At 46.8% G+C, this 27,182-nt stretch overlaps 1 protein-coding gene across 3 annotated transcripts in view; it reads left to right on the top strand.

Moving 5' to 3' along the window:
• LOC116358645 (uncharacterized) overlaps window positions 1-27,182 on the top strand; it is a 98,116-nt gene that overhangs the window by 43,372 nt on the left and 27,562 nt on the right. For all 3 annotated transcript variants that reach the window (XM_031810762.1, XM_031810761.1, XM_031810763.1), the window contains 7 exons: window positions 7,470-7,730; window positions 10,407-10,667; window positions 13,465-13,725; window positions 16,469-16,729; window positions 19,459-19,719; window positions 22,455-22,715; window positions 25,441-25,701. In XM_031810762.1, the coding sequence (XP_031666622.1) occupies window positions 7,470-7,730; window positions 10,407-10,667; window positions 13,465-13,725; window positions 16,469-16,729; window positions 19,459-19,719; window positions 22,455-22,715; window positions 25,441-25,701 (1,827 nt within the window). The remainder of the gene's footprint in view (window positions 1-7,469; window positions 7,731-10,406; window positions 10,668-13,464; window positions 13,726-16,468; window positions 16,730-19,458; window positions 19,720-22,454; window positions 22,716-25,440; window positions 25,702-27,182) is intronic.

Here is a 27,182-nt window from a genome sequence, read left to right as displayed (position 1 = left end):
TCACTGATCATTTGGACAAATCACAATTTCACAAGTGTTCACATCTTTCGAATTTCAGAAGGGGAGGGGACATTTAGCCCATCCATTTAGTGGGGTGGAGACTTTGATAGTCTGGTTTGTATCTTTTCTCATACATCTTTCCCCTGAACCTGATGGAGGATCTGACGCATTAACGCAATAATTAAGTTCTGGGGGTCCGAGATTCCATTCTTCATTACATTCCCACTTGTTGGACTTGAGTTAGCAACTGTATACTCTAGTACATCTGTTGTCTCTGGACTGCTCAGCACTGTGTCCACCCAATCGACCTGGGGGGCATGGTGTCCTGTTCCACCAACATCCTGTCCCTGACATGGGATGCCAGCCCAGTGTCCGGGGCCAATAACACCTTACACTCCTTGAAGATAGGGGGTGCTAACAACACCACTTCATATCCCACAATTTGTATTACATTTTTATTGACGGATAACCAGGGGCACAGTCCAACACTCAGACATAATTTACATACAAAGCATTTGTGTTCAGTGATTCTGCCAGATCAGGGGCAGTAGGGATGATCAGAGATGTTATCTTTATAAGTCTGTGAATTTGAAATGTTCCTGTCAACATGTAAATCAAATCAAATCAAATCGAATTTGATTTGTCACATACACAAGGTTAGCAGATGTTAATGCGAGTTGAGCAAAATGCTTGTGCTTCTGGTTCCAACAATGCAGTAATAACCAACGAGTAATCTAACTAACAATTCCAAAACTACTACCTTATACACACAAGTGTAAAGGGATAAAGAATATGTACATAAAGATATATGAATGAGTGGTGGTACAGAGCGGCATAGGCAAGATGCAGTAGATGGTATCGAGTACAGTATATACATATGAGATGAGTATGTAAACAAAGTGGCATAGTTCAAAGTGGCTAGTGATACATGTATTACATAAAGATGCAGTAGATGATATAGAGTACAGTATATAAGTAGACATATGAGATGAATAATGTAGGGTATGTAAACATTATATTAAGTAGCATTGTTTAAAGTGGCTAGTGATATATTTTACATCAATTCCCATTATTAAAGTGGCTGGAGTTGAGTCAGTGTGTTGGCAGCAGCCACTCAATGTTAGTGGTGGCTGTTTAACAGTCTGATGGCCTTGAGATAGAAGCTGTTTTTCAGTCTCTCGGTCCCAGCTTTGATGCACCTGTACTGATCTCGCCTTCTGGATGATAGCGGGGTGAACAGGCAGTGGCTCGGGTGGTTGTTGTCCTTGATGATCTCTTATGGCCTTCCTGTGACATCGGGTGGTGTAGGTGTCCTGGAGGGCAGGTAGTTTGCCCCCGGTGATGCGTTGTGCAGACCTCACTACCCTCTGGAGAGCCTTACAGTTGTGGGCGGAGCAGTTGCCGTACCAGGCGGTGATACAGCCCGACAGGATGCTCTCGATTGTGCATCTGTAGAAGTTTGTGAGTGCTTTTGGTGACAAGCCGAATTTCTTCAGCCTCCTGAGGTTGAAGAGGCGCTGCCGCGCCTTCTTCACGATGCTGTCTGTGTGGGTGGACCAATTCAGTTTGTCTGTGATGTGCACGCCGAGGAACTTAAAACTTACTACCCTCTCCACTACTGTTCCATCGATGTGGATAGGGGGGTGTTCCCTCTGCTGTTTCCTGAAGTCCACAATCATCTCCTTAGTTTTGTTGACGTTGAGTGTGAGGTTATTTTCCTGACACCACACTCCGAGGGCCCTCACCTCCTCCCTGTAGGCCGTCTCCTCGTTGTTGGTAATCAAGCCTACCACTGTTGTGTCGTCCGCAAACTTGATGATTGAGTTGGAGGCGTGCGTGGCCACGCAGTCGTGGGTGAACAGGGAGTACAGGAGAGGGCTCAGAACGCACCCTTGTGGGGCCCCAGTGTTGAGGATCAGTGGGGTGGAGATGTTGTTACCTACCCTCACCACCTGGGGGCGGCCCGTCAGGAAGTCCAGTACCCAGTTGCACAGGGCGGGGTCGAGACCCAGGGTCTTGAGCTTGATGACGAGTTTGGAGGGTACTATGGTGTTAAATGCTATGGTGTTAAAAGCTGCCTCCGGCTGCCTCCGGATGTGTATGTGACAAATAACATTTGATTTGATTTGATTTGATTTGATGAACAGCATTCTCACATAGGTATTCCTCTTGTCCAGATGGGTTAGGGCAGTGTAAAGTGTGGTTGAGATTGCATCGTCTGTGGACCTATTTGGGCGGTAAGCAAATTAGAGTGGGTCTAGGGTGTCAGGTAGGGTGGCGTAGCAGTAGGTCATCCTGTCCTGTCGTGTCCCTGTATATATCGTTTATTTTTCGTTTTTTACATATTTTTACATATTTTCTACACATATCTCTTTGAAAACATTTTGCTAAACCCTAAGCTTCCAAATACTCTCCTGCAACCCGACTCACCCAATGTAGCTATTTTTCCTAAAGTATTTATATTTACTTCGGGACCCCTCAACTGAAGCTAGCCAGCTAACCAGCGGGTATGCTAGCGGTCTCCAGCTAACCGGTCATCAGCTAACCTGTAGTTTGGAAAGCTCTCGCCTGTTCGTACAACGCGACTTTAACCAGAGCACAACGGACCTATTTATTTTTCATCCCCGGATTCCCACCGCAAACGGAACATCTTTCAGCTGGATTTTTCAGCAACTAGCTATCTAGCTAAACCGCAACCTCGGATTACTCCTGGCTAGCGTTTCCACCCACTTAGCTTGAAGCTAGCCCGGCCGTAGCACCTGCGCTACCACCGTAGCATACTCCTGAGCTACAATACCCGGGCCCACGACCGGTCTACCGATGTCATCGCATGAATAGGAATAAACAGACTCACCCCATCGCGACGTCCCCCAAAGGCTAACTCTCTAGCCCTCGCTATCTCCCTGCTTGCTAATTCGGCCTGCTAACTGCTAGCTTGTCCAGCTCCGGCCCGCTAACTGCTACCTTGTCTAGCCCGGGCCTACAAACTGTTAGCTTGTTAGCACAGGCCTGCTAACCGCCTGAATCGCCGCGTCTCAAATGCTCACCGGACCCATATTTACTTTCTATCTCTTTTGACTTTTAATTTGTTTATACCTTCCGGAAACCTGCTTCACCCAATGTGATACGGAATCGCTATTATTTTTTTCTTTATTTTTAGAACACACTCAAGAACCTCCAGAAGCTAACCAGCTAACTAGCTACAAGCTATTTAGTCATTGTTATTTTATTTTTTTACCTGGATAACACTCGCCAGGCCAGCTTCCCTGCCCCACCCACCGCTGCCCCCTGGACACTGATCTCTTGGCTACATAGCTGATGCACGCTGGACTGTCCATTAATCACGGTACTCCATTCTGCTTGTTTGTTCTATCTGTTGGCCCCGTTGCCAAGTCTACGCCATTTTACCTGCTGTTGTTGTGCTAGCTGATTAGCTGTTGTCTCACCTACTGTTTTAGCTAGCTTTCCCAATTCAACACCTGTGATTACTGTATGCCTCGCTGTATGTCTCTCTCAAATGTCAATATGCCTTGTATACTGTTGTTCAGGTTAGTTATCATTGTTTTAGTTCACAATGGAGCCCCTAGTTCCACTCTTCACGCCCCTGATAACTCCTTTGTCCCACCTCCCACACATGCGGTGACCTCACCCATTACTACCAGCATGTCCAGAGATTACAACCTCCCTCATCATCACTCAGTGCCTGGGCTTACCTCCGCTGTACCCGCACCCCACCATACCCCTGTCTGCGCATTATGCCCTGAATATATTCTACCATGCCCAGAAACCTGCTCCTCTTATTCTCTGTCTCCAACGCTCTAGGCGACCAGTTTTGATAGCCTTTAGCCGCACCCTCATACTACTCCTTCTCTGTTCCGCGGGTGATGTGGAGGTAAACCCAGGCCCTGCATGTCCCCAGGCACCCTCATTTGTTGACTTCTGTGATCGAAAAAGCCTTGGTTTCATGCATGTCAACATCAGAAGCCTCCTCCCTAAGTTTGTTTTACTCACTGCTTTAGCACACTCTGCTAACCCTGATGTCCTTGCTGTGTCTGAATCCTGGCTCAGGAAGGCCACCAAAAATTCAGAGATTTCCATACCCAACTATAACATCTTCCGTCAAGATAGAACTGCCAAAGGGGGCGGAGTTGCAGTTTACTGCAGAGATAGCCTGCAAAGTAATGTCATACTTTCCAGGTCCATACCCAAACAGTTCGAACTACTAATTTTGAAAATTACTCTCTCCAGAAATAAGTCTCTCACGGTTGCCGCCTGCTACCGACCCCCCTCAGCTCCCAGCTGTGCCCTGGACACCATTTGTGAATTGATCGCCCCCCATCTAGCTTCAGAGTTTGTTCTGTTAGGTGACCTAAACTGGGATATGCTTAACACCTCGCCAGTCCTACAATCTAAGCTAGATGCCCTCAATCTCACACAAATCATCAAGGAACCCACCAGGTACAACCCTAACTCTGTAAACAAGGGCACCCTCATAGACGTCATCCTGACCAACTGGCCCTCCAAATACACCTCCGCTGTCTTCAACCAGGATCTCAGCGATCACTGCCTCATTGCCTGTATCCGCTACGGAGCCGCAGTCAAACGACCACCCCTCATCACTGTCAAACGCTCCCTAAAACACTTCTGTGAGCAGGCCTTTCTAATCGACCTGGCCCGGGTATCCTGGAAGGACATTGACCTCATCCCGTCAGTTGAGGATGCCTGGTCATTCTTTAAAAGCAACTTCCTCACCATTTTAGATAAGCATGCTCCGTTCAAAAAATGCAGAACTAAGAACAGATACAGCCCTTGGTTCACCCCAGACCTGACTGCCCTCGACCAGCACAAAAACATCCTGTGGCGGACTGCAATAGCATCGAATAGTCCCCGTGATATGCAACTGTTCAGGGAAGTCCGGAACCAATACACGCAGTCAGTCAGGAAAGCAGAAGTTTGCATCCTGTAGCTCCAACTCCAAAAAGTTCTGGGACACCGTGAAGTCCATGGAGAACAAGAGCACCTCCTCCCAGCTGCCCACTGCACTGAGGCTAGGTAACACGGTCACCACTGATAAATCCATGATTATCGAAAACTTCAATAAGCATTTCTCAACGGCTGGCCATGCCTTCCGCCTGGCTACTTCAACCTCGGCCAACAGCTCCGCCCCCCCCGCAGCTCCTCGCCCAAGCCTCTCCAGGTTCTCCTTTAACCAAATCCAGATAGCAGATGTTCTGAAAGAGCTGCAAAACCTGGACCCGTACAAATCAGCTGGGCTTGACAATCTGGACCCTCTATTTCTGAAACTATCTGCCACCATTGTCACAACCCCTATTACCAGCCTGTTCAACCTCTCTTTCATATCGTCTGAGATCCCCAAGGATTGGAAAGCTGCCGCAGTCATCCCCCTCTTCAAAGGGGGAGACACCCTGGACCCAAACTGTTACAGACCTATATCCATCCTGCCCTGCCTATCTAAGGTCTTCGAAAGCCAAGTCAACAAACAGGTCACTGAACATCTCGAATCCCACCGCACCTTCTCCGCTGTGCAATCTGGTTTCCGAGCCGGTCATGGGTGCACCTCAGCCACACTCAAGGTACTCAACGATATCATAACCGCCATCGATAAAAGACAGTACTGTGCAGCCGTCTTCATCGACCTTGCCAAGGCTTTCGACTCTGTCAATCACCATATTCTTATCGGCAGACTCAGGAGCCTCGGTTTTTCGGATGACTGCCTTGCCTGGTTCACCAATTACTTTGCAGACAGAGTTCAGTGCGTCAAATCGGAGGGCATGCTGTCTGGTCCTCTGGCAGTCTCTATGGGGGTGCCACAGGGTTCAATTCTCGGGCCGACTCTTTTCTCTGTGTATATCAATGATGTTGCTCTTGCTGCGGGCGATTCCCTGATCCACCTCTACGCAGACGACACCATTCAATATACCTTCTGCCCGTCTTTGGACACTGTGCTATCTAACCTCCAAACAAGCTTCAATGCCATACAACACTCCTTCCGTGGCCTCCAACTGCTCTTAAACGCTAGTAAAACCAAATGCATGCTTTTCAACCGGTCGCTGCCTGCACCCGCATGCCCGACTAGCATCACCACCCTGGATGGTTCCGACCTAGAATATGTGGACGTCTATAAGTACCTAGGTGTCTGGCTAGACTGCAAACTCTCCTTCCAGACTCATATCAAACATCTCCAATCGAAAATCAAATCAAGAATCGGCTTTCTATTCCGCAACAAAGCCTCCTTCACTCACGCCGCCAAGCTTACCCTAGTAAAACTGACTATCCTACCGATCCTCGACTTCGGCGATGTCATCTACAAAATGGCTTCCAACACTCTACTCAGCAAACTGGATGCAGTCTATCACAGTGCCATCCGTTTCGTCACTAAAGCACCTTATACCACCCACCACTGCGACTTGTATGCTCTAGTCGGCTGGCCCTCGCTACATATTCGTCGCCAGACCCACTGGCTCCAGGTCATCTACAAGTCCATGCTAGGTAAAGCTCCGCCTTATCTCAGCTCACTGGTCACGATGGCAACACCCATCCGTAGCACGCGCTCCAGCAGGTGTATCTCACTGATCATCCCTAAAGCCAACACCTCATTTGGCCGCCTTTCGTTCCAGTACTCTGCTGCCTGTGACTGGAACGAATTGCAAAAATCGCTGAAGTTGGAGACTTTTATCTCCCTCACCAACTTCAAACATCAGCTATCTGAGCAGCTAACCGATCGCTGCAGCTGTACATAGTCTATTGGTAAATAGCCCACCCTTTTTCACCTACCTCATCCCCATACTGTTTTTATTTATTTACTTTTCTGCTCTTTTGCACACCAATATCTCTACCTGTACATGACCATCTGATCATTCATCACTCCAGTGTTAATCTGCAAAATTGTAATTATTTGCCTACCTCCTCATGCCTTTTGCACACATTGTATATAGACTCCCCCTTTGGTTTCTACTGTGTTATTGACTTGTTAATTGTTTACTCCATGTGTAACTCTTTGTTGTCTGCTCACACTGCTATGCTTTATCTTGGCCAGGTCGCAGTTGCAAATGAGAACTTGTTCTCAACTAGCCTACCTGGTTAAATAAAGGTGAAATAAAAAAATAAAAAAATAAAATATGGTCCTTGACTAGTCTCTCAAAGCACTTCATGATGACGGAAGTGAGTGCTACGTTAGTAGTAGTAGTCGTTTAGCTCAGTAGTAGTCGTTTAGTAGTAGTAGTAGTCGTTTAGCTCAGTTACCTTAGCTTTCTTGGGAACAGGAACAATGGGTGTTTGGGAAAATGTATGGAGTAAAAAGTACATCACTGTCTTTAGAAATGTGATGAAGTAAAAGTAAACGTTGTCAAAAATATAAATGATACTCTCTCCTTTTCTCTGTCTCTCCCGTCTCTCTGTCTCTCTCTTTCTCCATCACCCTCCCTCTCTCTCTTTCTCTCTCCCTACAGGTGCCTGTCCCCCCACCAATGTCACAACGTCTCTGCAGTGTGATGGCAACATGGGCACTGTCTCCTGGACGGCCGTTGCCAGGGCGGACATGTACCTAGCAACAGCCACAGGTGACGACGGACACACCCACACCTGCAGCTCCAACTCCACCGACTGTTCCTTCACCGACCTGCACTGCGCCGAGACCTACGCTGTCACCGTGGTTACCATGGACAGGGGCTGCTATAGCGACCCCAGCCCTGAAGTTGAACTCAGAACAGGTGAGAAGAGACAGAGTCTGTCTGATTATATTGTAGATCTAGAACTCGATTACATCCTTCATAATCTCTCATGAACAGACGCACGTAACTTAGAACGATATCGCAGCATCTCTCAACAGACTGTGGGATGAGACGATTAACCAGGGACTTTGTTCCGCTGTGAAGACTTCTTCCGCCACTGATCATTTGGACAAATCACGATTTCACAAGTGTTCACATCTTTCGAATTTCAGAAGGGGAGGGGACATTTAGCCCATCCATTTAGTGGGGTGGAGACTTTGATAGTCTGGTTTGTATCTTTTCTCATACATCTTTCCCCTGAACCTGATGGAGGATCTGACGCATTAACGCAATAATTAAGTTCTGGGGGTCCGCGATTCCATTCTTCATTACATTCCCACTTGTTGGACTTGAGTTAGCAACTGTATACTCTAGTACATCTGTTGTCTCTGGACTGCTCAGCACTGTGTCCACCCAATCGACCTGGGGGGCATGGTGTCCTGTTCCACCAACATCCTGTCCCTGACATGGGATGCCAGCCCAGTGTCCGGGGCCAATAACACCTTACACTCCTTGAAGATAGGGGGTGCTAACAACACCACTTCATATCCCACAATTTGTATTACATTTTTATTGACGGATAACCAGGGGCACAGTCCAACACTCAGACATAATTTACATACAAAGCATTTGTGTTCAGTGATTCTGCCAGATCAGGGGCAGTAGGGATGATCAGAGATGTTATCTTTATAAGTCTGTGAATTTGAAAATGTTCCTGTCAACATGTAAATCAAATCAAATCGAATTTGATTTGTCACATACACAAGGTTAGCAGATGTTAATGCGAGTGTAGCGAAATGCTTGTGCTTCTGGTTCCAACAATGCAGTAATAACCAACGAGTAATCTAACTAACAATTCCAAAACTACTACCTTATACACACAAGTGTAAAGGGATAAAGAATATGTACATAAAGATATATGAATGAGTGGTGGTACAGAGCGGCATAGGCAAGATGCAGTAGATGGTATCGAGTACAGTATATACATATGAGATGAGTATGTAAACAAAGTGGCATAGTTCAAAGTGGCTAGTGATACATGTATTACATAAAGATGCAGTAGATGATATAGAGTACAGTATATAAGTAGACATATGAGATGAATAATGTAGGGTATGTAAACATTATATTAAGTAGCATTGTTTAAAGTGGCTAGTGATATATTTTACATCAATTCCCATTATTAAAGTGGTTGGAGTTGAGTCAGTGTGTTGGCAGCAGCCACTCAATGTTAGTGGTGGCTGTTTAACAGTCTGATGGCCTTGAGATAGAAGCTGTTTTTCAGTCTCTCGGTCCCAGCTTTGATGCACCTGTACTGATCTCGCCTTCTGGATGATAGCGGGGTGAACAGGCAGTGGCTCGGGTGGTTGTTGTCCTTGATGATCTTTATGGCCTTCCTGTAACATCGGGTGGCGTAGGTGTCCTGGAGGGCAGGTAGTTTGCCCCCGGTGATGCGTTGTGCAGACCTCACTACCCTCTGGAGAGCCTTACAGTTGTGGGCGGAGCAGTTGCCGTACCAGGCGGTGATACAGCCCGACAGGATGCTCTCGATTGTGCATCTGTAGAAGTTTGTGAGTGCTTTTGGTGACAAGCCGAATTTCTTCAGCCTCCTGAGGTTGAAGAGGCGCTGCTGCGCCTTCTTCACGATGCTGTCTGTGTGGGTGGACCAATTCAGTTTGTCTGTGATGTGTACGCCGAGGAACTTAAAACTTACTACCCTCTCCACTACTGTTCCATCGATGTGGATAGGGGGGTGTTCCCTCTGCTGTTTCCTGAAGTCCACAATCATCTCCTTAGTTTTGTTGACGTTGAGTGTGAGGTTATTTTCCTGACACCACACTCCGAGGGCCCTCACCTCCTCCCTGTAGGCCGTCTCCTCGTTGTTGGTAATCAAGCCTACCACTGTTGTGTCGTCCGCAAACTTGATGATTGAGTTGGAGGCGTGCGTGGCCACGCAGTCGTGGGTGAACAGGGAGTACAGGAGAGGGCTCAGAACGCACCCTTGTGGAGCCCCAGTGTTGAGGATCAGCGGGGTGGAGATGTTGTTACCTACACTCACCACCTGGGGGCGGCCCGTCAGGAAGTCCAGTACCCAGTTGCACAGGGCGGGGTCAAGACCCAGGGTCTCGAGCTTGATGACGAGTTTGGAGGGTACTATGGTGTTAAATGCTGAGCCGTAGTCAATGAACAGCATTCTCACGTAGGTATTCCTCTTGTCCAGATGGGTTAGGGCAGTGTAAAGTGTGGTTGAGATTGCATCGTCTGTGGACCTATTTGGGCGGTAAGCAAATTGGAGTGGCTCTAGGGTGTCAGGTAGGGTGGAGGTGATATGGTCCTTGACTAGTCTCTCAAAGCACTTCATGATGACGGAAGTGAGTGCTACGGGGCGGTAGTCATTTAGCTCAGTTACCTTAGCTTTCTTGGGAACAGGAACAATGGGTGTTTGGGAAAATGTATGGAGTAAAAAGTACATCACTGTCTTTAGAAATGTGATGAAGTAAAAGTAAACGTTGTCAAAAATATAAATGATACTCTCTCCTTTTCTCTGTCTCTCCCTTCTCTCTGTCTCTCTCTTTCTCCATCACCCTCCCTCTCTCTCTTTCTCTCTCCCTACAGGTGCCTGTCCCCCCACCAATGTCACAACGTCTCTGCAGTGTGATGGCAACATGGGCACTGTCTCCTGGACGGCCGTTGCCAGGGCGGACATGTACCTAGCAACAGCCACAGGTGACGACGGACACACCCACACCTGCAGCTCCAACTCCACCGACTGTTCCTTCACCGACCTGCACTGCGCCGAGACCTACGCTGTCACCGTGGTTACCATGGACAGGGGCTGCTATAGCGACCCCAGCCCTGACGTTGAACTCAGAACAGGTGAGAAGAGACAGAGTCTGTCTGATCTCTCTGTGATGAATATCTTGTAGATCTAGAACTCGATTACATCCTTCATAATCTCTCATGAACAGACGCACGTAACATAGAACGATATCGCAGCATCTCTCAACAGACTGTGGGATGAGACGATTAACCAGGGACTTTGTTCCGCTGTGAAGATTTCTTCCGTCACTGATCATTTGGACAAATCACAATTTCACAAGTGTTCACATCTTTCGAATTTCAGAAGGGGAGGGGACATTTAGCCCATCCATTTAGTGGGGTGGAGACTTTGATAGTCTGGTTTGTATCTTTTCTCATACATCTTTCCCCTGAACCTGATGGAGGATCTGATGCATGAACGCAATAATTAAGTTCTGGGGGTCCGAGTTTCCATTCTTCATTACATTCCCACTTGTTGGACTTGAGTTAGCAAATGTATACTCTAGTACATCTGTTGTCTCTGGACTGCTCAGCACTGTGTCCACCCATCGACCTGGGGGGCATGGTGTCCTGTTCCATCAACATCCTGTCCCTGACCTGGGATGCCAGCCCAGTGTACGGGGCCAATAACACATTACACTCCCAGAAGATAGGGGGTGCTAACAACACACCTTCATATCCCACAATTTGTATTACATTTTTATTGACGGATAACCAGGGGCACAGTCCAACACTCAGACATAATTTACATACAATGCATTTGTGTTCAGTGATTCTGCCAGATCAGGGGCAGTAGGGATGATCAGAGATGTTATCTTTATAAGTCTGTGAATTTTAACATTTCCTGTCAACATGTAAATCAAATCAAATCAAATGTTATTTGTCATATACACAAGGTTAGCAGATGTTAATGCGAGTGTAGCGAAATGCTTGTGCTTCTGGTTCCAACAATGCAGTAATAACCAACGAGTAATCTAACTAACAATTCCAAAACTACTACCTTATACACACAAGTGTAAAGGGATAAAGAATAGGTACATAAAGATATATGAATGAGTGGTGGTACAGAGCCACATAGGCAAGATGCAGTAGATGGTATCGAGTACAGTATATACATATGAGATGAGTATGTAAACAAAGTGGCATAGTTCAAAGTGGCTAGTGATACATGTATTACATAAAGATGCAGTAGATGATATAGAGTACAGTATATAAGTAGACATATGAGATGAATAATGTAGGGTATGTAAACATTATATTAAGTAGCATTGTTTAAAGTGGCTAGTGATATATTTTACATCAATTCCCATTATTAAAGTGGTTGGAGTTGAGTCAGTGTGTTGGCAGCAGCCACTCAATGTTAGTGGTGGCTGTTTAACAGTCTGATGGCCTTGAGATAGAAGCTGTTTTTCAGTCTCTCGGTCCCAGCTTTGATGCACCTGTACTGATCTCGCCTTCTGGATGATAGCGGGGTGAACAGGCAGTGGCTCGGGTGGTTGTTGTCCTTGATGATCTTTATGGCCTTCCTGTGACATCGGGTGGTGTAGGTGTCCTGGAGGGCAGGTAGTTTGCCCCCGGTGATGCGTTGTGCAGACCTCACTACCCTCTGGAGAGCCTTACAGTTGTGGGCAGAGCAGTTGCCGTACCAGGCGGTGATACAGCCCGACAGGATGCTCTCGATTGTGCATCTGTAGAAGTTTGTGAGTGCTTTTGATGACAAGCCAAATTTCTTCAACCTCCTGAGGTTGAAGAGGCGCTGCTGCGCCTTCTTCACGATGCTGTCTGTGTGGGTGGACCAATTCAGTTTGTCTGTGATGTGTACGCCGAGGAACTTAAAACGTACTACCCTCTCCACTACTGTTCCATCGATGTGGATAGGGGGGTGTTCCCTCTGCTGTTTCCTGAAGTCCACAATCATCTCCTTAGTTTTGTTGACGTTGAGTGTGAGGTTATTTTCCTGACACCACACTCCGAGGGCCCTCACCTCCTCCCTGTAGGCCGTCTCCTCGTTGTTGGTAATCAAGCCTACCACTGTTGTGTCGTCCGCAAACTTGATGATTGAGTTGGAGGCGTGCGTGGCCACGCAGTCGTGGGTGAACAGGGAGTACAGGAGAGGGCTCAGAACGCACCCTTGTGGGGCCCCAGTGTTGAGGATCAGCGGGGTGGAGATGTTGTTACCTACCCTCACCACCTGGGGGCGGCCCGTCAGGAAGTCCAGTACCCAGTTGCACAGGGCGGGGTCGAGACCCAGGGTCTCGAGCTTGATAACGAGTTTGGAGGGTACTATGGTGTTAAATGCTATGGTGTTAAAAGCTGCCTCCGGCTGCCTCCGGATGTGTATGTGACAAATCAGATTTGATTTAATTTGATGAACAGCATTCTCACATAGGTATTCCTCTTCTCCAGATGGGATAGGGCAGTGTAAAGTGTGGTTGAGATTGCATCGTCTGTGGACCTATTTGGGCGGTAAGAAAATTGGAGTGGGTCTAGGGTGTCAGGTAGGGTGGAGGTGATATGGTCCTTGACTAGTCTCTCAAAGCACTTCATGATGACGGAAGTGAGTGCTACGGGGCGGTAGTCGTTTAGCTCAGTTACCTTAGCTTTCTTGGGAACAGGAACAATGGGTGTTTGGGAAAATGTATGGAGTAAAAAGTACATCACTGTCTTCAGAAATGTGATGAAGTAAAAGTAAACGTTGTCAAAAATACAAATAATACTCTCTCCTTTTCTCTGTCTCTCCCTTCTCTCTGTCTCTCTCTTTCTCCATCACCCTCCCTCTCTCTCTTTCTCTCTCCCCTTCTCTCTCTCTCTCTCCCCTCTCTCTTCCTCTCTCTCTCTTTCTCTCTCCCTACAGGTGCCTGTCCCCCCACCAATGTCACAACGTCTCTGCAGTGTGATGGCAACATGGGCACTGTCTCCTGGACGGCTGTTGCCAGGGCGGACATGTACCTAGCAACAGCCACAGGTGACGACGGACACACCCACACCTGCAGCTCCAACTCCACCGACTGTTCCTTCCCCGACCTGCACTGCGCCGAGACCTACGCTGTCACCGTGGTTACCATGGACAGGGCCTGCTATAGCGACCCCAGCCCTGACGTTGAACTCAGAACAGGTGAGAAGAGACAGAGTCTGATCTCTCTGTGATGAATATCTTGTAGATCTAGAACTCGATTACATCCTTCATAATCTCTCATGAACAGACGCACGTAACATAGAACGATATCGCAGCATCTCTCAACAGACTGTGGGATGAGACGATTAACCAGGGACTTTGTTCCGCTGTGAAGATTTCTTCCGCCACTGATCATTTGGACAAATCACGATTTCACAAGTGTTCACATCTTTCGAATTTCAGAAGGGGAGGGGACATTTAGCCCATCCATTTAGTGGGATGGAGACTTTGATAGTCTGGTTTGTATCTTTTCTCATACATCTTTCCCCTGAACCTGATGGAGGATCTGACGCATTAACGCAATAATTAAGTTCTGGGGGTCCGAGATTACATTCTTCATTACATTCCCACTTGTTGGACTTGAGTTATCAACTGTATACTCTAGTACATCTGTTGTCTCTGGACTGCTCAGCACTGTGTCCACCCATCGACCTGGGGGGCATGGTGTCCTGTTCCACCAACATCCTGTCCCTGACCTGGGATGCCAGCCCAGTGTACGGGGCCAATAACACCTTACACTCCCAGAAGATAGGGGGTGCTAACAACACCACTTCATATCCCACAATTTGTATTACATTTTTATTGACGGATAACCAGGGGCACAGTCCAACACTCAGACATAATTTACATACAAAGCATTTGTGTTCATTGATTCTGCCAGATCAGGGGCAGTAGGGATGATCAGAGATGCTATCTTTATAAGTCTGTGAATTTGAACATTTTCCTGTCAACATGTAAATCAAATCAAATCAAATGTTATTTGTCACATACACATGGTTAGCAGATGTTAATGCGAGTGTAGCGAAATGCTTGTGCTTCTGGTTCCAACAATGCAGTAATAACCAACGAGTAATCTAACTAACAATTCCAAAACTACTACCTTATACACACAAGTGTAAAGGGATAAAGAATATGTACATAAAGATATATGAATGAGTGGTGGTACAGAGCGGCATAGGCAAGATGCAGTAGATGGTATCGAGTACAGTATATACATATGAGATGAGTATGTAAACAAAGTGGCATAGTTCAAAGTGGCTAGTGATACATGTATTACATAAAGATGCAGTAGATGATATAGAGTACAGTATATAAGTAGACATATGAGATGAATAATGTAGGGTATGTAAACATTATATTAAGTAGCATTGTTTAAAGTGGCTAGTGATATATTTTACATCAATTCCCATTATTAAAGTGGTTGGAGTTGAGTCAGTGTGTTGGCAGCAGCCACTCAATGTTAGTGGTGGCTGTTTAACAGTCTGATGGCCTTGAGATAGAAGCTGTTTTTCAGTCTCTCGGTCCCAGCTTTGATGCACCTGTACTGATCTCGCCTTCTGGATGATAGCGGGGTGAACAGGCAGTGGCTCGGGTGGTTGTTGTCCTTGATGATCTTTATGGCCTTCCTGTGACATCGGGTGGTGTAGGTGTCCTGGAGGGCAGGTAGTTTGCCCCCCGGTGATGCGTTGTGCAGACCTCACTACCCTCTGGAGAGCCTTACAGTTGTGGGCAGAGCAGTTGCCGTACCAGGCGGTGATACAGCCCGACAGGATGCTCTCAATTGTGCATCTGTAGAAGTTTGTGAGTGCTTTTGATGACAAGCCGAATTTCTTCAGCCTCCTGAGGTTGAAGAGGCGCTGCTGCGCCTTCTTCACGATGCTGTCTGTGTGGGTGGACCAATTCAGTTTGTCTGTGATGTGCACGCCGAGGAACTTAAAACTTACTACCCTCTCCACTACTGTTCCATCGATGTGGATAGGGGGGTGTTCCCTCTGCTGTTTCCTGAAGTCCACAATCATGTCCTTAGTTTTGTTGACGTTGAGTGTGAGGTTATTTTCCTGACACCACACTCCGAGGGCCCTCACGTCCTCCCTGTAGGCCGTCCGCTCGTTGTTGGTAATCAAGCCTACCACTGTTGTGTCGTCCGCAAACTTGATGATTGAGTTGGAGGCGTGCCTGGCCACAGCAGTCGTGGGTGAACAGGGAGTACAGGAGAGGGCTCAGAACGCACCCTTGTTGGGCCCCAGTGTTGAGGATCAGCGGGGTGGAGATGTTGTTACCTACCCTCACCACCTGGGGGCGGCCCGTCAGGAAGTCCAGTACCCAGTTGCACAGGGCGGGGTCGAGACCCAGGGTCTCGAGCTTGATAACGAGTTTGGAAGGGTACCTATGGTGTTAAATGCTATGGTGTTAAAAGCTGCCTCCGGCTGCCTCCGGATGTGTATGTGACAAATTAAATTTGATTTGATTTAATGAACAGCATTCTCACATAGGTATTCCTCTTGTCCAGATGGGTTAGGGCAGTGTAAAGTGTGGTTGAGATTGCATCGTCTGTGGACCTATTTGGGCGGTAATCAAATTGGAGTGGGTCTAGGGTGTCAGGTAGGGTGGAGGTGATATGGTCCTTGACTAGTCTCTCAAAGCACTTCATGATGACGGAAGTGAGTGCTACGGGGGTAGTCGTTTAGCTCAGTTACCTTAGCTTTCTTGGGAACAGGAACAATGGGTGTTTGGGAAAATGTATGGAGTAAAAAGTACATCACTGTCTTCAGAAATGTGATGAAGTAAAAGTAAACGTTGTCAAAAATACAAATAATACTCTCTCCTTTTCTCTGTCTCTCCCTTCTCTCTGTCTCTCTCTTTCTCCATCACCCTCCCTCTCTCTCTTTCTCTCTCCCTACAGGTGCCTGTCCACCCACCAATGTCACAACGTCTCTGCAGTGTGATGGCAACATGGGCACTGTCTCCTGGACGGCCGTTGCCAGGGCGGACATGTACCTAGCAACAGCCACAGGTGACGACGGACACACCCACACCTGCAGCTCCAACTCCACCGACTGTTCCTTCACCGACCTGCACTGCGCCGAGACCTACGCTGTCACCGTGGTTACCATGGACAGGGCCTGCTATAGCGACCCCAGCCCTGACGTTGAACTCAGAACAGGTGAGAAGAGACAGAGTCTGATCTCTCTGTGATGAATATCTTGTAGATCTAGAACTCGATTACATCCTTCATAATCTCTCATGAACAGACGCACGTAACATAGAACGATATCGCAGCATCTCTCAACAGACTGTGGGATGAGACGATTAACCAGGGACTTTGTTCCGCTGTGAAGATTTCTTCCGCCACTGATCATTTGGACAAATCACGATTTCACAAGTGTTCACATCTTTCGAATTTCAGAAGGGGAGGGGACATTTAGCCCATCCATTTAGTGGGATGGAGACTTTGATAGTCTGGTTTGTATCTTTTCTCATACATCTTTCCCCTGAACCTGATGGAGGATCTGACGCATTAACGCAATAATTAAGTTCTGGGGGTCCGAGATTACATTCTTCATTACATTCCCACTTGTTGGACTTGAGTTATCAACTGTATACTCTAGTACATCTGTTGTCTCTGGACTGCTCAGCACTGTGTCCACCCATCGACCTGGGGGGCATGGTGTCCTGTTCCACCAACATCCTGTCCCTGACCTGGGATGCCAGCCCAGTGTACGGGGCCAATAACACCTTACACTCCCAGAAGATAGGGGGTGCTAACAACACCACTTCATATCCCACAATTTGTATTACATTTTTATTGACGGATAACCAGGGGCACAGTCCAACACTCAGACATAATTTACATACAAAGCATTTGTGTTCATTGATTCTGCCAGATCAGGGGCAGTAGGGATGATCAGAGATGTTATCTTTATAAGTCTGTGAATTTGAACATTTTCCTGTCAACATGTAAATCAAATCAAATCAAATGTTATTTGTCACATACACATGGTTAGCAGATGTTAATGCGAGTGTAGCGAAATGCTTGTGCTTCTGGTTCCAACAATGCAGTAATAACCAACGAGTAATCTAACTAACAATTCCAAAACTACTACCTTATACACACAAGTGTAAAGGGATAAAGAATATGTACATAAAGATATATGAATGAGTGGTGGTACAGAGCGGCATAGGCAAGATGCAGTAGATGGTATCAAGTACAGTATATACATATGAGATGAGTATGTAAACAAAGTGGCATAGTTCAAAGTGGCTAGTGATACATGTATTACATAAAGATGCAGTAGATGATATAGAGTACAGTATATAAGTAGACATATGAGATGAATAATGTAGGGTATGTAAACATTATATTAAGTAGCATTGTTTAAAGTGGCTAGTGATATATTTTACATCAATTCCCATTATTAAAGTGGTTGTAGTTGAGTCATTGTGTTGGCAGCAGCCACTCAATGTTAGTGGTGGCTGTTTAACAGTCTGATGGCCTTGAGATAGAAGCTGTTTTTCAGTCTCTCGGTCCCAGCTTTGATGCACCTGTACTGATCTCGCCTTCTGGATGATAGCGGGGTGAACAGGCAGTGGCTCGGGTGGTTGTTGTCCTTGATGATCTTTATGGCCTTCCTGTGACATCGGGTGGTGTAGGTGTCCTGGAGGGCAGGTAGTTTGCCCCCGGTGATGCGTTGTGCAGACCTCACTACCCTCTGGAGAGCCTTACAGTTGTGGGCGGAGCAGTTGCCGTACCAGGCGGTGATACAGCCCGACAGGATGCTCTCGATTGTGCATCTGTAGAAGTTTGTGAGTGCTTTTGGTGACAAGCCAAATTTCTTCAGCCTCCTGAGGTTGAAGAGGCGCTGCTGCGCCTTCTTCACAATGCTGTCTGTGTGGGTGGACCAATTCAGTTTGTCTGTGATGTGTACGCCGAGGAACTTAAAACTTACTACCCTCTCCACTACTGTTCCATCGATGTGGATAGGGGGGTGTTCCCTCTGCTGTTTCCTGAAGTCCACAATCATCTCCTTAGTTTTGTTGACGTTGAGTGTGAGGTTATTTTCCTGACACCACACTCCGAGGGCCCTCACCTCCTCCCTGTAGGCCGTCCGCTCGTTGTTGGTAATCAAGCCTACCACTGTTGTGTCGTCCGCAAACTTGATGATTGAGTTGGAGGCGTGCCTGGCAACGCAGTCGTGGGTGAACAGGGAGTACAGGAGAGGGCTCAGAACGCACCCTTGTGGGGCCCCAGTGTTGAGGATCAGCGGGGTGGAGATGTTGTTACCTACCCTCACCACCTGGGGGCGGCCCGTCAGGAAGTCCAGTACCCAGTTGCACAGGGCGGGGTCGAGACCCAGGGTCTCGAGCTTGTAAACGAGTTTGAAGGGTACTATGGTGTTAAATGCTATGGTGTTAAAAGCTGCCTCCGGCTGCCTCCGGATGTGTATGTGACAAATTAAATTTGATTTGATTTAATGAACAGCATTCTCACATAGGTATTCCTCTTGTCCAGATGGGTTAGGGCAGTGTAAAGTGTGGTTGAGATTGCATCGTCTGTGGACCTATTTGGGCGGTAATCAAATTGGAGTGGGTCTAGGGTGTCAGGTAGGGTGGAGGTGATATGGTCCTTGACTAGTCTCTCAAAGCACTTCATGATGACGGAAGTGAGGTAGTCGTTTAGCTCAGTTACCTTAGCTTTCTTGGGAACAGGAACAATGGGTGTTTGGGAAAATGTATGGAGTAAAAAGTACATCACTGTCTTTAGAAATGTGATGAAGTAAAAGTAAACGTTGTCAAAAATACAAATAATACTCTCTCCTTTTCTCTGTCTCTCCCTTCTCTCTGTCTCTCTCTTTCTCCATCACGCTCCCTCTCTCTCTTTCTCTCTCCCTACAGGTGCCTGTCCACCCACCAATGTCACAACGTCTCTGCAGTGTGATGGCAACATGGGCACTGTCTCCTGGACGGCCGTTGCCAGGGCGGACATGTACCTAGCAACAGCAACAGGTGACGACGGACACACCCACACCTGCAGCTCCAACTCCACCGACTGTTCCTTCACCGACCTGCACTGCGCCGAGACCTACGCTGTCACCGTGGTTACCATGGACAGGGGCTGCTATAGCGACCCCAGCCCTGACGTTGAACTCAGAACAGGTGAGAAGAGACAGAGTCTGATCTCTCTGTGATGAATATCTTTAGATCTAGAACTCGATTACATCCTTCATAATCTCTCATGAACAGACGCACGTAACATATCGCAGCATCTCTCAACAGACTGTGGGATGAGACGATTAACCAGGGACTTTGTTCCGCTGTGAAGATTTCTTCCGTCACTGATCATTTGGACAAATCACAATTTCACAAGTGTTCACATCTTTCGAATTTCAGAAGGGGAGGGGACATTTAGCCCATCCATTTAGTGGGGTGGAGACTTTGATAGTCTGGTTTGTATCTTTTCTCATACATCTTTCCCCTGAACCTGATGGAGGATCTGATGCATTAACGCAATAATTAAGTTCTGGGGGTCCGAGTTTCCATTCTTCATTACATTCCCACTTGTTGGACTTGAGTTAGCAACTGTATACTCTAGTACATCTGTTGTCTCTGGACTGCTCAGCACTGTGTCCACCCATCGACCTGGGGGGCATGGTGCCCTGTTCCACCAACATCCTGTCCCTGACCTGGGATGCCAGCCCAGTGTACGGGGCCAATAACACATTACACTCCCAGAAGATAGGGGGTGCTAACAACACCACTTCATATCCCACAAGTTGTATTACATTTTTATTGACGGATAACCAGGGGCACAGTCCAACACTCAGACATAATTTACATACAATGCATTTGTGTTCAGTGATTCTGCCAGATCAAGGGCAGTAGGGATGATCAGAGATGTTATCTTTATAAGTCTGTGAATTTTAACATTTCCTGTCAACATGTAAATCAAATCAAATCAAATGTTATTTGTCATATACACAAGGTTAGCAGATAACATGCGAGTGTAGCGAAATGCTTGTGCTTCTGGTTCCAACAATGCAGTAATAACCAACGAGTAATCTAACTAACAATTCCAAAACTACTACCTTATACACACAAGTGTAAAGGGATAAAGAATAGGTACATAAAGATATATGAATGAGTGGTGGTACAGAGCGGCATAGGCAAGATGCAGTAGATGGTATCGAGTACAGTATATACATATGAGATGAGTATGTAAACAAAGTGGCATAGTTCAAAGTGGCTAGTGATACATGTATTACATAAAGATGCAGTAGATGATATAGAGTACAGTATATAAGTAGACATATGAGATGAATAATGTAGGGTATGTAAACATTATATTAAGTAGCATTGTTTAAAGTGGCTAGTGATATATTTTACATCAATTCCCATTATTAAAGTGGTTGGAGTTGAGTCAGTGTGTTGGCAGCAGCCACTCAATGTTAGTCGTGGCTGTTTAACAGTCTGATGGCATTGAGATAGAAGCTGTTTTTCAGTCTCTCGGTCCCAGCTTTGATGCACCTGTACTGATCTCGCCTTCTGGATGATAGCGGGGTGAACAGGCAGTGGCTCGGGTGGTTGTTGTCCTTGATGATCTTTATGGCCTTCCTGTGACATCGGGTGGTGTAGGTGTCCTGGAGGGCAGGTAGTTTGCCCCCGGTGATGCGTTGTGCAGACCTCACTACCCTCTGGAGAGCCTTACAGTTGTGGGCGGAGCAGTTGCCGTACCAGGCGGTGATACAGCCCGACAGGATGCTCTCGATTGTGCATCTGTAGAAGTTTGTGAGTGCTTTTGGTGACAAGCCGAATTTCTTCAGCCTCCTGAGGTTGAAGAGGCGCTGCTGCGCCTTGTTCACGATGCTGTCTGTGTGGGTGGACCAATTCAGTTTGTCTGTGATGTGTACGCCGAGGAACTTAAAACTTACTACCCTCTCCACTACTGTTCCATCGATGTGGATAGGGGGGTGTTCCCTCTGCTGTTTCCTGAAGTCCACAATCATCTCCTTAGTTTTGTTGACGTTGAGTGTGAGGTTATTTTCCTGACACCACACTCCGAGGGCCCTCACCTCCTCCCTGTAGGCCGTCTCCTCGTTGTTGGTAATCAAGCCTACCACTGTTGTGTCGTCCACAAACTTGATGATTGAGTTGGAGGCGTGAGTGGCCACGCAGTCGTGGGTGAACAGGGAGTACAGGAGAGGGCTCAGAACGCACCCTTGTGGGGCCCCAGTGTTGAGGATCAGCGGGGTGGAGATGTTGTTACCTACCCTCACCACCTGGGGGCGGCCCGTCAGGAAGTCCAGTACCCAGTTGCACAGGGCGGGGTCGAGACCCAGGGTCTCGAGCTTGATGACGAGTTTGGAGGGTACTATGGTGTTAAATGCTATGGTGTTAAAAGCTGCCTCCGGCTGCCTCCGGATGTGTATGTGACAAATCAGATTTGATTTGATTTGATTTGATGAACAGCATTCTCACATAGGTATTCCTCTTGTCCAGATGGGTTAGGGCAGTGTAAAGTGTGGTTGAGATTGCATCGTCTGTGGACCTATTTGGGCGGTAAGCAAATTGGAGTGGGTCTAGGGTGTCAGGTAGGGTGGAGGTGATATGGTCCTTGACTAGTCTCTCAAAGCACTTCATGATGACGGAAGTGAGTGCTACGGGGCGGTAGTCGTTTAGCTCAGTTACCTTAGCTTTCTTGGGAACAGGAACAATGGGTGTTTGGGAAAATGTATGGAGTAAAAAGTACATCACTTTCTTTAGAAATGTGATGAAGTAAAAGTAAACGTTGTCAAAAATACAAATAATACTCTCTCCTTTTCTCTGTCTCTCCCTTCTCTCTGTCTCTCTCTTTCTCCATCACCCTCCCTCTCTCTCTTTCTCTCTCCCTACAGGTGCCTGTCCCCCCACCAATGTCACAACGTCTCTGCAGTGTGATGGCAACATGGGCACTGTCTCCTGGACGGCCGTTGCCAGGGCGGACATGTACCTAGCAACAGCCACAGGTGACGACGGACACACCCACACCTGCAGCTCCAACTCCACCGACTGTTCCTTCACCGACCTGCACTGCGCCGAGACCTACGCTGTCACCGTGGTTACCATGGACAGGGGCTGCTATAGCGACCCCAGCCCTGACGTTGAACTCAGAACAGGTGAGAAGAGACAGAGTCTGATCTCTCTGTGATGAATATCTTTAGATCTAGAACTCGATTACATCCTTCATAATCTCTCATGAACAGACGCACGTAACATATCGCAGCATCTCTCAACAGACTGTGGGATGAGACGATTAACCAGGGACTTTGTTCCGCTGTGAAGATTTCTTCCGTCACTGATCATTTGGACAAATCACAATTTCACAAGTGTTCACATCTTTCGAATTTCAGAAGGGGAGGGGACATTTAGCCCATCCATTTAGTGGGGTGGAGACTTTGATAGTCTGGTTTGTATCTTTTCTCATACATCTTTCCCCTGAACCTGATGGAGGATCTGATGCATTAACGCAATAATTAAGTTCTGGGGGTCCGAGTTTCCATTCTTCATTACATTCCCACTTGTTGGACTTGAGTTAGCAACTGTATACTCTAGTACATCTGTTGTCTCTGGACTGCTCAGCACTGTGTCCACCCATCGACCTGGGGGGCATGGTGCCCTGTTCCACCAACATCCTGTCCCTGACCTGGGATGCCAGCCCAGTGTACGGGGCCAATAACACATTACACTCCCAGAAGATAGGGGGTGCTAACAACACCACTTCATATCCCACAAGTTGTATTACATTTTTATTGACGGATAACCAGGGGCACAGTCCAACACTCAGACATAATTTACATACAATGCATTTGTGTTCAGTGATTCTGCCAGATCAAGGGCAGTAGGGATGATCAGAGATGTTATCTTTATAAGTCTGTGAATTTTAACATTTCCTGTCAACATGTAAATCAAATCAAATCAAATGTTATTTGTCATATACACAAGGTTAGCAGATAACATGCGAGTGTAGCGAAATGCTTGTGCTTCTGGTTCCAACAATGCAGTAATAACCAACGAGTAATCTAACTAACAATTCCAAAACTACTACCTTATACACACAAGTGTAAAGGGATAAAGAATAGGTACATAAAGATATATGAATGAGTGGTGGTACAGAGCGGCATAGGCAAGATGCAGTAGATGGTATCGAGTACAGTATATACATATGAGATGAGTATGTAAACAAAGTGGCATAGTTCAAAGTGGCTAGTGATACATGTATTACATAAAGATGCAGTAGATGATATAGAGTACAGTATATAAGTAGACATATGAGATGAATAATGTAGGGTATGTAAACATTATATTAAGTAGCATTGTTTAAAGTGGCTAGTGATATATTTTACATCAATTCCCATTATTAAAGTGGTTGGAGTTGAGTCAGTGTGTTGGCAGCAGCCACTCAATGTTAGTGGTGGCTGTTTAACAGTCTGATGGCCTTGAGATAGAAGCTGTTTTTCAGTCTCTCGATCCCAGCTTTGATGCACCTGTACTGATCTCACCTTCTGGATGATAGCGGGGTGAACAGGCAGTGGCTCGGGTGGTTGTTGTCCTTGATGATCTTTATGGCCTTCCTGTGACATCGGGTGGTGTAGGTGTCCTGGAGGGCAGGTAGTTTGCCCCCGGTGATGCGTTGTGCAGACCTCACTACCCTCTGGAGAGCCTTACAGTTGTGGGCGGAGCAGTTGCAGGACCAGGCGGTGATACAGCCCGACAGGATGCTCTCGATTGTGCATCTGTAGAAGTTTGTGAGTGCTTTTGGTGACAAGCCAAATTTCTTCAGCCTCCTGAGGTTGAAGAGGCGCTGCTGCGCCTTCTTCACAATGCTGTCTGTGTGGGTGGACCAATTCAGTTTGTCTGTGATGTGTACGCCGAGGAACTTAAAACTTACTACCCTCTCCACTACTGTTCCATCGATGTGGATAGGGGGGTGTTCCCTCTGCTGTTTCCTGAAGTCCACAATCATCTCCTTAGTTTTGTTGACGTTGAGTGTGAGGTTATTTTCCTGACACCACACTCCGAGGGCCCTCACCTCCTCCCTGTAGGCCGTCTCCTCGTTGTTGGTAATCAAGCCTACCACTGTTGTGTCGTCCGCAAACTTGATGATTGAGTTGGAGGCGTGCCTGGCCACGCAGTCGTGGGTGAACAGGGAGTACAGGAGAGAGCTCAGAACGCACCCTTGTGGGGCCCCAGTGTTGAGGATCAGCGGGGTGGAGATGTTGTTACCTACCCTCACCACCTGGAGGCGGCCCGTCAGGAAGTCCAGTACCCAGTTGCACAGGGCGGGGTCAAGACCCAGGGTCTCGAGCTTGATGACGAGTTTGGAGGGTACTATGGTGTTAAATGCTGAGCCGTAGTCAATGAACAGCATTCTCACGTAGGTATTCCTCTTGTCCAGATGGGTTAGGGAAGTGTAAAGTGTGGTTGAGATTGCATCGTCTGTGGACCTATTTGGGCGGTAAGCAAATTGGAGTTGGTCTAGGGTGTCAGGTAGGGTGGAGGTGATATGGTCCTTGACTAGTCTCTCAAAGCACTTCATGATGACGGAAGTGAGTGCTACGGGGCGGTAGTCGTTTAGCTCAGTTACCTTAGCTTTCTTGGGAACAGGAACAATGGGTGTTTGGGAAAATGTATGGAGTAAAAAGTATATCACTGTCTTTTGAAATGTGATGAAGTAAAAGTAAACGTTGTCAAAAATACAAATAATACTCTCTCCTTTTCTCTGTCTCTCCCTTCTCTCTGTCTCTCTCTTTCTCCATCACCCTCCCTCTCTCTCTTTCTCTCTCCCCTTCTCTCTCTCTCTCCCCTCTCTCTTCCTCTCTCTCTCTTTCTCTCTCCCTACAGGTGCCTGTCCCCCCACCAATGTCACAACGTCTCTGCAGTGTGATGGCAACATGGGCACTGTCTCCTGGACGGCCGTTGCCGGGGAGAACATGTACCTAGCAACAGCCACAGGTGACGACGGACACACCCACACCTGCAGCTCCAACTCCACCGACTGTTCCTTCACCGACCTGCACTGCGCCGAGACCTACGCTGTCACCGTGGTTACCATGGACAGGGGCTGCCATAGCGACCCCAGCCCTGACGTTGAACTCAGAACAGGTGAGAAGAGACAGAGTCTGTCTGATCTCTCTGTGATGAATATCTTGTAGATCTAGAACTCGATTACATCCTTCATAATCTCTCATGAACAGACGCACGTAACATAGAAAGATATCATAGCATCTCTCAACAGACTGTGGGATGAGACAATTAACCAGGGACTTTGTTCCGCTGTGAAGATTAACCAGGGACTTTGTTCCGCTGTGAAGATTAACCAGGGACTTTGTTCCGCTGTGAAGTTTAACCAGGGACTTTGTTCCGCTGTGAAGATTAACCAGGGACTTTGTTCCGCTGTGAAGATTAACCAGGGACTTTGTTCCGCTGTGAAGATTAACCAGGGACTTTGTTCCACTGTGAAGATTAACCAGGGACTTTGTTCCGCTGTGAAGATTAACCAGGGACTTTGTTCCGCTGTGAAGATTAACTAGGGACTTTGTTCCGCTGTGAAGATCAACCAGGGACTTTGTTCCGCTGTGAAGATTTTTTCCGCCACTGACACATTAACGCAAGATTTTAGTTCTGGCGTTTTTTAGAACCTATGGAGCAGACAGGCTTTCCATTACCTGATGTCCAGAAGCTGAATGGGCCACAATCTTTTCCCTTTTATTATTACTCCTTCAGGCTTAAAATATGTCTTAAATACTTAACCTAAGTCTACCATAATTAAAACTTATTCTTGCTTACTTTATAACCTTATTCAACAACTAAATTTAATAATACTATTATATCAATTTCACAGCCTTGTTGTGTTAAATTTCTCACAAAAATATCATCTGCATACAACAACAGCTAACTACCCAAATTTACGGCCTCTACTCACTCTCCCCACGATTATAGCCCCAGGAAACATTCAGACAATGAAACACTAATTTTCCCAGAAAAAAAACACAACCACTTGGTCAGCATTCATTATACTACACTGATACAGAAACCCAAACGTTGACTACAAACAAAACCTAATAATAATGATAATTGCACTGTACTCCCTCAAATCATTAGTTTTAAACTTCCTCACTGTTTATATGTACTTAATTGAACATGCACTACCCTTAGATACAATTATCCTGGGAAGAAAGAATCCTGTTGTTTAACAAATCTCAAACCTTTAAAAAGTTTGTGCTGTTTCATCATCGTAAGAGCTAAAACTAACTTTTCCCACTCATAGCTACAATGTTTGCATGCCCCAAAGGTCAATACTGTTCAGTTCGTACATTAATGATCTTCCTTCTTTCTGTACAGGGTCTGAAGTGCCAATGTATGCAGATGATATAGTGATAAATGCACAAGCTACACAAGAACTCACTACTGTAATGATTCAGATGAAAAAGTTGCTCAGGGACTGTTTGCATCTCAATAAAAAAAACACAGTCTGCATGTTCCTCACCAAGAAAACAACTGATGCCCCTGAGACAGATGTCTATGTATCAGGGGAAGAGCTCCAGGTGGTATCTGATTTGAAGTATCACGGCATCATACTTGAT

The sequence above is a fragment of the Oncorhynchus kisutch genome, linkage group LG30 (genome assembly GCF_002021735.2).
Source record: "Oncorhynchus kisutch isolate 150728-3 linkage group LG30, Okis_V2, whole genome shotgun sequence".
Classification (NCBI taxonomy): domain Eukaryota; kingdom Metazoa; phylum Chordata; class Actinopteri; order Salmoniformes; family Salmonidae; genus Oncorhynchus; species Oncorhynchus kisutch.
This window is presented reverse-complemented; position numbering and strand designations above follow the sequence as displayed.